This window comes from Heptranchias perlo, chromosome 14, assembly GCF_035084215.1.
Source record: "Heptranchias perlo isolate sHepPer1 chromosome 14, sHepPer1.hap1, whole genome shotgun sequence".
In the NCBI taxonomy this organism is placed as follows: Eukaryota; Metazoa; Chordata; class Chondrichthyes; order Hexanchiformes; family Hexanchidae; genus Heptranchias; species Heptranchias perlo.
Window position 1 is genome coordinate 3,746,252 of NC_090338.1, and position 13,146 is coordinate 3,759,397.

The 13,146-nt window shown below is 45.5% G+C and overlaps 2 protein-coding genes across 6 annotated transcripts in view; one reads left to right on the forward strand and one right to left on the reverse strand.

The window, feature by feature from the left end:
• Positions 1-13,146, forward strand: part of rnf130 (ring finger protein 130) — a 179,885-nt gene that overhangs the window by 119,992 nt on the left and 46,747 nt on the right. For 3 of the 4 annotated variants that reach the window (XM_067995963.1, XM_067995960.1, XM_067995961.1), the window contains exon 6: positions 176-398. In XM_067995963.1, coding sequence (XP_067852064.1) covers positions 176-398 — 223 coding nt within the window. The remainder of the gene's footprint in view (positions 1-175; positions 399-13,146) is intronic. The other variant, XM_067995962.1, reaches the window with a different exon arrangement.
• LOC137332261 (uncharacterized) overlaps positions 1-13,146 on the reverse strand; it is a 173,260-nt gene that overhangs the window by 66,930 nt on the left and 93,184 nt on the right. The gene's annotated exons all lie outside the window — the stretch shown is intronic.

Consider the following 13,146-nt stretch of genomic DNA (forward strand, 5'->3'; position numbering starts at 1 on the left):
CATGAATCAGTTTGGGTCTTCGCTGGAAATCCCAGCAATCAATCTACGTTCTAGTGCTGGATGGTGATTAGGAGGTTTGAGTTGAGATGATGTCCACACCTCAGATTAAACTATTTTTAAAAGCATTTTGCTTAATGATGTGCTCTTGAATGAATGAATAAATAAATAAACACAGTTGATTGATCCCTTACAGCCAGACACACACTTTGCAGAGAATTCAACGCTTGATATGGAGAGATCGATTAGAGGATCACCCACCAATCGGAGATCCATGCCTGGTGATGTGGCTGGTGATGGCTCCATAAGTCTCGAACCACTCCGATTTCTGGGGAGCTCGCAGATGGGTCAGGAAGAAGAATTTTTACCACGAACCAGGGAGATGAATGTCACCGTAACCAGTAAGATTTTCCGTAGTCAGTAATGTTAGAATGGGAAGTGCCTGCTGAAGGACGCAAAGAATAAAGCAATGCAATTTCTTTCCTCTTATAAAGGAGTGGACCATTCCTTGATGTTACCTCCAACAATATTCTTACACTTGTACCTTGATAGAAAGGATGCATGTAGGGCTTTGGGAACAATATCCCATTTAGTATTATGATGAGATGTTCCATTCCTATCACATGGAACATTTAATTTTGTAAATCACCAATTACACATGAATTTTGTTTGACAGTATGTTTTTCTGAAGAAATATTTTTTTAACCTATTGTTTTAGACTAACAGGTGCCATCATACACAATCGGGAGGGAGGCCTATCCAACCTTTAGTGGAACATAAGAACATAAGAAATTGGAGCAGGAGTAGGCCAATCGGCCCCTCGAGCCTGCTCCGCCATTCAATAAGATCATGGCTGATCTGATCCCAACCACAAATCTAAAGAACACAAGAAGTCGGAGCAGGACCCGGCCACATAGCCCCTGGGCCCTCTCCGCCACCCTGCTGGTATGAGACCATTATGGTTAAAAGCTGCTGCTCTCTTTTAAAATGCTGGGTTGTTTTGAACTTTGGTGCCACCATGTGGCAGAAAATAATTTTTTATTATTTGTTCATGGGAAGCGGGCGTCGCTGGCAAGGCCAGCATTATTGACCATCCCTAATTGCCCTTGAGAAGGTGGTGGTGAGCTGCCTTCTTGAACCGCTGCAGTCCGTGTGGTGAAGGTTCTCCCACAGTTAGGAAGGGAGTTCCAGGATTTTGACCCAGCGACGTTGAAGGAACGGCGATATATTTCCAAGTCGGGATGGTGTGTGACTTGGAGGGGAACGTGCAGGTGGTGGTGTTCCCATGTGCCTGCTGCCCTTGTCCTTCTAGGTATTAGAGGTCGTGGGTTTTGGAGATGTTGTCGAAGAATCCTTGGCGAGTTGCTGCAGTATATCCTGGAGCCATGGTGCGCCGGTGGTGAAGGGAGTGAATGTTTAGGGTGGTTGATGGGGTGCCAATCAAGCGTGCCATTGTCCTGAATGGTGTTGAGCTTCTTGAGTGTTGTTGGAGCTGCACTCATCCAGGCAAGTGGAGAGTATTCCATCATACTCCTGACTTGTGCCTTGTAGATGGTGGAAAAGCTTGGGGAGTCAGGAGGTGAGTCACTTGCTGCAGAATACCCAGCCTCTGACCTGCTCTTGTAGCCACAGTATTTATATGGCTGGTCCAGTTAAGTTTCTGGTCAATGGTGACCCCCAGGATGTTGATGGGGGAATTTAGCAATGGTTATGCCATTGAATGTCATGGGGAGGTGGTTAGACACTCTCTTGTTGGAGATGGTCATTGCCTGGCAGTAATGTTACTTACCACTTATCAGCCCAAGCCTGGATGTTGTCCAGCTCTTGCTGCATGCGGACGCGGACTGCTGCATTATCTGAGGGGTTGCGAATGGAACTGAACACTGTGCAATCATCAGCGAACAGCCCCATTTCTGACCTTATGATGGAGGGAAGGTCATTTATGAAGCAGCTGAAGATGGTTGGGCCAAGGACGCTACCCCGAGGAGCTCCTGCAGCAATGTCCTGGGGCTGAGATGATTGGCCTCCAACAACCACTACCATCTTCCTTTGTGCTAGGTATGACTCCAGCCACTGGAGAGTTTTCCCCCTGATTCCCATTGACTTCAATTTCACGAGGGCTCCTTGGTGCCACACTCGGTCAAATGCTGCCTTGATGTCAAGGGCAGTCACTCTCACCTCACCTCTGGAATTCAGCTCTTTTGTCTATGTTTAGACCAAGGCTGTAATGAGGTCTGGAATCGAGTGGTCCTGGCGGAACCCAAACTGAGCATCGGTGAGCAGGATATTGGTGAGTAATTTCCTGCTTAATACTTTATAGCTGCTCTTCCCTGAGCAGTCAGGGTTTTATAGTATTCCACATCACAACCACATTGAATCACATTTGTTTTTACTTTGTTTTATTTCCCCCCCCCCCCCCCCCCCCCCCCCCGAGAATGTCCACGTGGCACCCCCTCTAATGAAAATGCATATGTGGTAAGCTTTTAGTAGATGAAAATGCATATAAGCTTTTAGTAGTTCAGTGAGATACCTCCATAGCAAAGTAGCAGTGTGGTGAACCAAGGGTTAATTAAGTAGCCCGTTTTGCTAGCTAGAATTAGAAACAATGAGCTCTTCTTTGACCACCTTGTTTACATTATTAATTTCCTTTATGTATAAGCATGCCTTGTGTTAATCAAGTGAAGAGATAAGATAAAGGTGTATTCGTCTGGTGTAGGGGTCTTATGCAGCTGCATAATGAATGGATCACCCTTTGCAGGCAAGGCCGAAAAACATACCAAGCCAAAGATAAGGAAGCCTCCCTTTTCCTTGGCATACCATTGTGAGTGGTCGACCATTATGTCACTCAGCCTGGCTTGCCCAGACTCAGCTTATGATTGGTGTTAACCCTTTGATAATCTCTGTAAAAGTATAACTGTATGGATCTTCGTATGTAATTTTGCCTGTTCTATGAGATTGACCAGACTCAATCAGAGTTGAAATCAATTCTGTAGAATAGGTCAGCTGCAGCTAATAAAATTGTGTTGAACTTTAAAGGTGTATTCGACTCAGTGTTTGCTGAACCAGACTAAGGGTAAAAGAATCCAATTCGTCACCCCCCCCCCCCCCCACCCAAACTTTCTTCAGTGTCATGAGTGAAAGGTTGAGATTTGTTTTTTAAACAGGAAAATCACTTACTAACCTTTTTCTGTTTGACAAACGTGGCAAAATTTGCATTATGAGTAAGAACAATGTGAAACTGTTAACATTCCCCAGTGTCTTTTTATAAAATTACACCAGTATCTAATTTTTATTTTCTTTACTCTTGTTGTAGTTTTCGTATCAAAATCATTTCCACCACTATCAGTGGCACTCTAAAATGAGTGGTTAATGGATAGAATTATGGCTTGCTTACTACAGCTGTTTATCCCTAAGTATTCGTCTCTAATCAGACTGGGATGTATTGTTTTGATAATACATCAGAAAGCGTTCCACAATTATCAATCATTGAAACAATCTGTTATACTGTTAAAATGCTTCTGCTGAGCTTAAATGCCACACATCTGATTCAGTGACCTTCTCACTGCTCCAACATACTATGGGTTTTGCTGCACATCTTTCTCACCTCATTGATCAAATTGCAAAGCTGTTATGAGACTTTATGCAGATAGAAAATTTGAGGCCGGAGTGTGGAGTAATGGCACACAGTGGGACCTCCTGATCATTTCTGCTAAAATAAATGAATGGCTGGCCCTTCTAATTTACAAGCACTTTGTCTACAAACTGCTAATATTGATGCTTGTGTTACTTAATATAGTAAAATAATATATAACCAGAGGTCACAGATTTAAGATAATTGGCCAAAGTACTCGAGGGGAGATGAAGAGAAAATTTTTTCCGCAGCGAGTTGTTATGATCTGGAACTTTCAAAACTGAATTGGATAAATACTTGGAGGAAAATTTGCAGGGCTATGGGGAAAGAGCGGGGAGTGTGGGACGAATTGGATAGCTCTTTCAAAAAGCCGGCACAGGCTCGATGGGACGAATGGCCTCCTCCTATGCTGTACGATTCTATGCTGAATATAGTATGTGTTACTTTTGAAAACATACATAATGCTATAAATGTTTTGCAAGTTACGCATAAGGAGATTTTCTGTGGAGCAATTTCAGTAAAGGGTAACTATTTATATTTGTGCCCTGAAATTATACAGTTCCAGCCGAATTCGTGTGCGATATCACTGGTTTTAAGATTTTTTTTAAAAAAGCAGATTCATTGTTCCCCAGCTTTTTCCAAGCCTCTGCTTTAATGTTTACAATCATACAGCCTTTTTTCAGTTTTTGTTTCTTCCATATAATTTATTGCTAAACGGCTTTTATCAGTCCTCCTCCATGTTGAGCACCACTTGGAGGCAGCACTGAGGGTAGCAAGGGCACAGAATGTACTCTGGGTGGGGGACTTCAATGTCCATCACCAAGAGTGGCTCGGTAGCACCACTACTGACCGAGCTGGCCGAGTCCTGAAGGACATAGCTGCTAGACTGGGCCTGCGGCAGGTGGTGAGCAAACCAACACGAGGGAAAAACTTACTTGACCTCGTCCTCACCAATCTACCTGTCGCAAATGCATCTGTCCATGACAGTATTGGTAGGAGTGACCACCGCACAGTCCTCGTGGAGACGAAGTCCCGTCTTCGCACTGAGGACACCATCCAACGTGTTGTTTGGCACTACCACCGTGCTAAATGGGATAGATTCAGAACAGATCTAGCAGCTCAAAACTGGGCATCCATGAGGCGCTGTGGGCCATCAGCAGCAGCAGAATTGTATTCCAGCACAATCTGTAACCTCATGGCCCGGCATATTCCTCACTCTACCATTACCAACAAGCCAAGGGATCAACCCTGGTTCAATGAGGAGTGTAGAAGAGCATGCCAGGAGCAGCACCAGGCGTACCTAAAAATGAGGTGCCAACCTGGTGAAGCTACAACTCAGGACTACATGCATGCTAAACAGCGGAAGCAACATGCTATAGACAGAGCTAAGCGATTCCACAACCAACGGATCAGATCAAAGCTCTGCAGTCCTGCCACATCCAGTCGTGAATGGTGGTGGACAATTAAATAACTAACTGGAGGAGGAGGCTCTGCAAACATCCCCATCCTCAATGATGGCGGAGTCCAGCACGTGAGTGCAAAAGACAAGGCTGAAGCGTTTGCAACCATCTTCAGCCAGAAGTGCCGAGTGGATGATCCATCTCAGCCTCCTCCCGATATCCCCACCATCACGGAAGCCAGTCTTCGGCCAATTCTATTCACTCCACGTGATATCAAGAAACGGCTGAGTGCACTGGATACAGCAAAGGCTATGGGCCCCGACAACATCCCAGCTGTCGTGCTGAAGACTTGTGCTCCAGAACGAGCTGCGCCTCTAGCCAAGCTGTTCCAGTATAGCTACAACACTGGCATCCACCCGACAATGTGGAAAATTGCCCAGGTATGTCCTGTCCACAAAAAGCAGGACAAATCCAATCCGGCCAATTACTGCCCCATCAGTCTACTCTCAATCATCAGCAAAGTGATGGAAGGTGTCGTCGACAGTGCTATCAAGCGGCACAGAGGCCTGGACTAAAGTCATGAGTTCAAATCCCGCCACGGCAGCTGGCGAATTTAAATTCAATTAATTAAATAAAAATCTGGAATTAAAATACTAGTATCAGTAATGATGGCCATGAAACTACCGGATTGTCGTAAAAACCCATCTGGTTCACTAATGTCCTTTAGGGAAGGAAACCTGCCATCCTTACCCGGTCTGGCCTATATGTGACTCCAGACCCACAGCAATGTGGTTGATTCTTAATTGCCCTCTGAAATGGCCGAGCAAGCCACTCAGTTGTAAAATCTCGCTACGAAAAGTCATAATAAGAATAAAACCGGACGGACCACCCGGCATCGGAACACTGGACATGACAACAGCAAAACACCAAACCCAGTCGACCCTGCAAGGCCCTCCTTACTAACATCTGGGGACTTGTGCCAAAATTGGGAGAGCTATCCCACAGACGAGTCAAGCAACAGCCTGACACAGCCATACTCACAGAATCATACCTTTCAGCCAACGTCCCAGACTCTTCCATCACCATCCCTGGGTATGCCCTGTCCCACCGGCAGGACAGACCCAGCAGAGGTGGCGGTACAGTGATACACAGTCAGGAGGGAGTGGCCCTGGGAGTCCTCAACATTGACTCTGGACCCCATGAAATCTCATGGCATCAGGTCAAACATGGGCAAGGAAACCTCCTGCTGATTACCACCTACCGTCCTCCCTCAGCTGATGAATCAGTCCTCCTCCATTTTGAGCACCACTTGGAGGCAGCACTGAGGGTAGCAAGGGCACAGAATGTACTCTGGGTGGGGGACTTCAATGTCCATCACCAAGAATGGCTCGGTAGCACCACGACTGACCGAGCTGGCCGAGTCCTGAAGGACATAGCTGCTAGACTGGGCCTGCGGCAGGTGGTGAGTGAACCAAGACGAGGGAAAAAGTTACTTGACCTCGTCCTCACCAATCTACCTGTCGCAAATGCATCTGTCCATGACAGTATTGGTAGGAGTGACCACCGCACAGTCCTCGTGGAGATGAAGTCCCGTCTTCGCACTGAGGACACCATCCAACGTGTTGTGTGGCACGACCACCGTGCTAAATGGGATAGATTCAGAACAGATCTAGCAGCTCAAAACTGGGCATCCATGAGGCGCTGTGGGCCATCAGCAGCAGCAGAATTGTATTCCAGCACAATCTGTAACCTCGTGGCCCGGCATATTCCTCACTCTACCATTACCAACAAGCCAGGGGATCAACCCTGGTTCAATGAGGAGTGTAGAAGAGCATGCCAGGAGCAGCACCAGGCGTACCCAAAAATGAGGTGCCAACCTGGTGAAGCTACAACTCAGGACGACATGCATGCTAAACAGCGGAAGCAACGCGCTATAGACAGAGCTAAGCGATTCCGCAACCAAGGGATCAGATCAAAGCTCTGCAGTCCTGCCACATCCAGTCGTGAATGGTGGTGGACAATTAAACAACTAACGGGAGGAGGAGGCTCTGCAAACATCCCCATTCTCAATGATGGCGGAGTCCAGCACTTGAGTGCACAAGACAAAGCTGAAGCGTTTGCAACCATCTTCAGCCAGAAGTGCCGAGTGGATGATCCATCTCACCCTCCCCCGATATCCCCACCATCACGGAAGCCAGTCTTCGGCCAATTTGATTCACTCCACGCGATATCAAGAAACGGCTGAGTGCACTGGATACAGCAAAGGCTATGGGCCCCGACAACATCCCAGCTGTAGTGCTGAAGACTTGTGCTCCAGAACTAGCTGCGCCTTAAGCCAAGCTGTTCCAGTACAGCTACAACACTGGCATCTACCCGACAATGTGGAAAATTGCCCAGGTATGTCCTGTCCACAAAAAGCAGGACAAATCCAATCCGGCCAATTACCGCCCCATCCGTCTACTCTCGATCATTAGCAAAGTGATGGAAGGTGTCGTCGACAGTGCTATCATGCGGCACTTACTCACCAATAACCTGCTCACCGATGCTCAGTTTGGGTTCCGCCAGGACCACTCGGCTCCAGACCTCATTACAGCCTTGGTCCAAACATGGACAAAAGAGCTGAATTCCAGAGGTGAGGTGAGAGTGACTGCCCTTGACATCAAGGCAGCATTTGACTGAGTGTGACACCAAGGAGCCCTAGTAAAATTGAAGTCAATGGGAATCAGGGGGAAAACTCTCCAGTGGCTGGAGTCATACCTGGCACAAAGGAAGGTGGTAGTGGTTGTTGGAGGCCAATCATCTCAGCCCCAGGACATTGCTGCAGGAGTTCCTCAGGGCAGTGTCCTTGGCCCAACCATCTTCAGCTGCTTCATCAATGACCTTCCCTCCATCATAAGGTCAGAAATGGGGATGTTCGCTGATGACTGCACAGTGTTCAGTTCCATTCGCAACCCCTCAGATAATGAAGCAGTCCGAGCCCGCATGCAGCAAGACCTGGACAACATCCAGGCTTGGGCTCATAAGTGGCAAGTAACATTCGTGCCAGATAAGTGCCAGGCAATGACCATCTCCAACAAGAGAGAGTCTAACCACCTCCCCTTGACATTCAACAGCATTACCATCGCCAAATCCCCCACCATCAACATCCTGGGGGTCACCATTGACCAGAAACTGAACTGGACCAGCCATATAAATACTGTGGCTACGAGAGCAGGTCAGAGGCTGGGTATTCTGAGGCGAGTGACTCACCTCCTGACTCCCCAAAGCCTTTCCACCATCTGCAAGGCACAAGTCAGGAGTGTGATGGAATACTCTCCACTTGCCTGGATGAGTGCAGCTCCAACAACACTCAAGAAGCTCGACACCATCCAAGATAAAGCAGCCCGCTTGATTGGCACCCCATCCACCACCCTAAACATTCACTCCCTTCACCACCAGCGCACTGTGGCTGCAGTGTGCACCATCCACAGGATGCACTGCAGCAACTCGCCAAGGCTTCTTCGACAGCACCTCCCAAACCCGCGACCTCTACCACCTCGAAGGATAAGAGCAGCAGGCACATGGGAACAACACCACCTGCACGTTCCCCTCCAAGTCACACACCATCCCGACTTGGAAATATATCGCCGTTCCTTCATTGTGGCTGGGTCAAAATCCTGGAACTCCCTTCCTAACAGCACTGTGGGAGAACCTTCACCACACGGACTGCAGCGGTTCAAGACGGCGGGTCACCACCACCTTCTCGAGGGCAATTAGGGATGGGCAATAAATGCTGGCCTCGCCAACGACGCCCACATCCCGTGAACGAATAAAAAAAATAAAAAAAAGTTTTTGTCGAAGGAGATGATTGACCTCGGACTTAGACAAAATCTTCACATCTCAGTACCGATGTGTTTAACACAATAGTCTCTTCCGCTTTCTTTCCATTTTGATTTGTGAATTTTTATAACCCAATAGGAGCTGTGCCATTGTATCCCATGGTGGTTCTGCTTGGTACGCAAACGTACTTCCAGGCAAGCTGGCAATGGCTAAAAGTAGGATTGCCACCTTTTGCCAAGTCCAAACCCAAACACAGGGCAGGACAAGGAGTGGGGTCATCTCTTTAGATCTGAGTTTTTCTCTTCTGATGAATTCATCAAAAACCTTAAGAACCTCAATCATTAATCATCAGACACAATAAAAGTCGGTTTAAAAAACTGACTTTTGTTTCCAAAAGTAGACTTGTGGTCTATATATCAACATCTTGCAACTTTTTGGACACTCCTCTCTCAAAACTGGACTCCAAAACCCAATAGGTGGCAACCCTACTTGTTGAATTTGCAAGTTCAACACAAGGTTGGTGAGTGCTCTCTTTATGGGAATAGATCGAGTAATAATTTACTTAGTGTGTTTCCAAATGTAAAGTGACAAACTCGTTTTGAGGAAGCAGTAGGTTCACAGTTACCGTTTTCTTTTTAATCACAATTTCGCTGCCAAACATCTGATACAAGGACAGATGATGTGAGGGGACTGCTACATTGTGATCATGGTTGTGCTTAGAGTTAGGTGGCTGGAGACCAAAGAGTGGCTTGCTAACATGTCATGCATATTTATAATATCTTACACACTGGCCAGAATAGCACAAATTGTGTCTGTACCCTCAATATTTTCAAGGTGACTGAAAGGGGAGAGGACAAGACGTGAATGTTGTACCCTGGTCTCAGAATACCACCAACAATCTCCACATTTTCCTAGTGATTCACGTGCTTTATAGCATCGAATATAAGATGCCTACCACCAGGCTTCACTTTTGTTTTTTATCTTTTGTACAGTTCAAACTACCGAGATCAATAGAGACAGAATGTGGGAAACTGAGACATGTTGTCGGAGTTGATTGTAAAACACAGCTCCACACTGCAAGTAGATATACTCAATTTTTTGATTTAAAGAGAACATTGTATCATATTCAACAGCTTTTTGAACACTTGCATCTAGATTTATTTTTAAAGCATAGCTGTGTATCTTTTTTAAAAAAAATTATACATTTTTTTTTCTCCCTCCATACAGTATTTACATGTATGGACTGGATCCCAGATTGTAGTTGAGGTAAAAATCTGCTCATTTGTTACTTTGTTCATCTTGTTAAAATAATGGTGAAATCTAAACTGTGATGCTTCTGATATTTTCTAATTAGTTTTAGTTTTACAAACACCTAAAAGTATTTGAAGGAGAAGGAATTCCTCGGGTTAGAACTTTCGGTTCAAAGTGTCCCCCATCTCTCAAAAAACTGAAACTTACAATACTTGGTACTAAATATCATTGCTTGTCCAGGCCTGATGAAGGCCAGTTTTGTCTTTTCCCATTCCACTGGTTAAGATTCATGGCTTACAGGCATCTGGAGCATTTCCATTGGCAGCAAGGCTTTGGACTGCAGGGTGTCGATCTGAAGCTGCATGAACCCAGAAAGCTGCCTATCGGCTAAATGTGTAGTACCTGACTGCTCAGATTCCCCCTTCCCCCAGGCAGGGATCAGTGGGCTCTGGATCGATATCCAAAAGATTCCAAAGTATCAGCTCCCTTTGAAGTTAATGATCCACTGCAGACACCAGAGTTGCGGAGGGGAGGAAACAAATGGTTAAAATGCCCGTCTCAAGGGCTTGACAGGGTAGATGCTGAGAGGCTGTTTCCACTGGCTGGACAGCCTAGAACTAGAGTCACAGTCTCAAGATAAGGGGGTGACAATTTAGGACTGAGATCAGGAAAAATTTCCTCACTCAGGATTGTGATTCTTTGAAATTCCCTACCCTAGAGAGCTGTGGATGCTCAGTCGTTGAGTACATTCAAGACCAAAATCAATGGATATTTGGACACTGAGGGAATCAATGGATATGGGGATCGGGCGGGAAAGTAGAGTTGAGGTGGAAAATCAGCCATGATTTTATAGATTAGCAGAGCAGGCTCGAGGGGCACTATGGCCTACTCCTGCTCCTGTTTTCTCTGTTCTTATGTTCAATGAGGCCAAAAGTTAGCTGGGAAATCAGGTTTTTAGTGCTAGGCACTAACAGACATATCCTCATTTGTAAAAGCAATTGGCAGAGGGTGGGGAGGAGTACTTTCTGTTCAAAGTACTCCTTTCTCCCTCCCACCCCCTTCTTCCTTGGAGTCGGAGGCTCTTGGGCTGTTATATTACTTGGCTCAGTAAGATTAATCTTGGTCTTTCTATATGACCCGTCAAGTGTGTGTGGATAATTTACAAATGTTAAATCGCTGACTTTCAGCAATTCCTTTAGGCTGATTATATTGTACAATTTACAGCGATGTTGCCTTCACATCGTCATCAAATGTGCGTTGTGATGGAGTGTGAAGTCGCTTGAATAGCAAGCGGTGTCTGAGAGACCGCCTCACACCACAGTATAACTGCAACTGATCCAAACTCTTTTATTTTTTATCTCTCATGTTAATAGTCAGCTGTCTACTAATATTTACTATTTAACCAGCATTCGGATGCAGGCGAGCAGAGCAAAGCACCTTGCATTCATGTTTTCTCTGGCCAGAGGGTGAGACAGAGCCAGCTGTATAATTCTGGTTAGCTCCACATCTCTCGAAACAGATACCAGACTGAGATCAGAATGTGTAGTGTAACAGCACTCTCACTATAGAGATTCTGAACTAAAATTAGATATGTGGCTCTGACCATGTATATGTACAAATCTAAACTATCAAAGGGGTAACTGGATGATCAGTTGAAGAAGATATTAAAGGTTTTGGGGAGATGAGCAGGGGAATGGGATTAGAGTAGATGGCTCCAATGTGGATCTAGTACCAGCACTTCGGGCCACATGGACTGTTGTGCTCAAATTTCAGTGGTTCTATGAACTGAGTGTCCAAGTATTTCACATGTCTTGTCGGCTGGTTAATTGTATAAAAGGCTGTACTTCTAAGCAATAAACAGCAGCAATGAGCATCAGTTTAGTATCAATATTAATATGCTGATACAAGGTGACATCTTCATCCTGAATTGTCAAAAATTTGTGTTGCATGATAATGGTAGCAAACAGATGGGCCATTGTTTTACCTTCATGGCAAAGAACAGCAATTTTCTAAGATTGAATTTGAGTTGGTACCTGGCAAATGAGAATTCATATTTTCCAAGGAAGCACTAGCTTAATTGTCCTAGAAGTGATTTAAAGCAGGACCTACTCCGTTAATGGTAGGGCGTTGGGGAGAGTTATAGAACAAAGAGATCTAGGAGTACAGATTCATAGCTCCTTGAAAGTGGAGTCACAGGTGGATAGGGTGGTGAAGAAGGCATTCAGCATGCTTGGTTTCATTGGTCAGAACATTGAATGCAGGAGTTGGGATGTCTTGTTGAAGTTGTACAGGGCATTGGTGAGGCCACACTTGGAGTACTGTGTACAGTTCTGGTCACCCTATTATAGAAAGGATATTATTAAACTAGAAAGAGTGCAGAAAAGATTTACTAGGATGCTACCGGGACTTGATGGTTTGCCTTATAGGGAGAGGTTAGACAGACTGGGACTTTATTCCCTGGAGAGTAGGAGGTTAAGGGGTGATCTTATAGAAGTCTATAAAATAATGAGGGGCATAGATAAGGTCGATAGTCAAAATCTTTTCCCAAAGGTAGGGGAGTCTATAACGAGGGGGCACAGATTTAAGGTGAGAGGGGAGAGATACAAAAGGATCCAGAGGGGCAATTTTTTTCACTCAAAGGGTGGTGAGTGTCTGGAACGAGCTGCCAGAGGCAGTAGTAGAGGCGGGTACAATTTTGTCTTTTAAAAAGCATTTGGACAGTTACATGGGTAAGATGGGTATCGAGGGATATGGGCCAAGTGCAGGCAATTGGGACTAGCTTAGTGGTATAAACTGGGCGACATGGACATGTTGGGCCGAAGGGCCTGTTTCCATGTTGTAACTTCAATGATTCTATGATTCTATCTGTACGTGTAAAGAGTTAAAGAAGGAACTTGCATTAGTGTAATGCTTTTCACATCCTTACGACATCCCAAAATGCTTCACAACCAATGAATTATTTTTGAAATGCAATCACTTTTGGTATGTATGCAAACATGGCAGCTTATTTGCACACAACGGGATCCCCCAAAGAGATGGGATAAATGG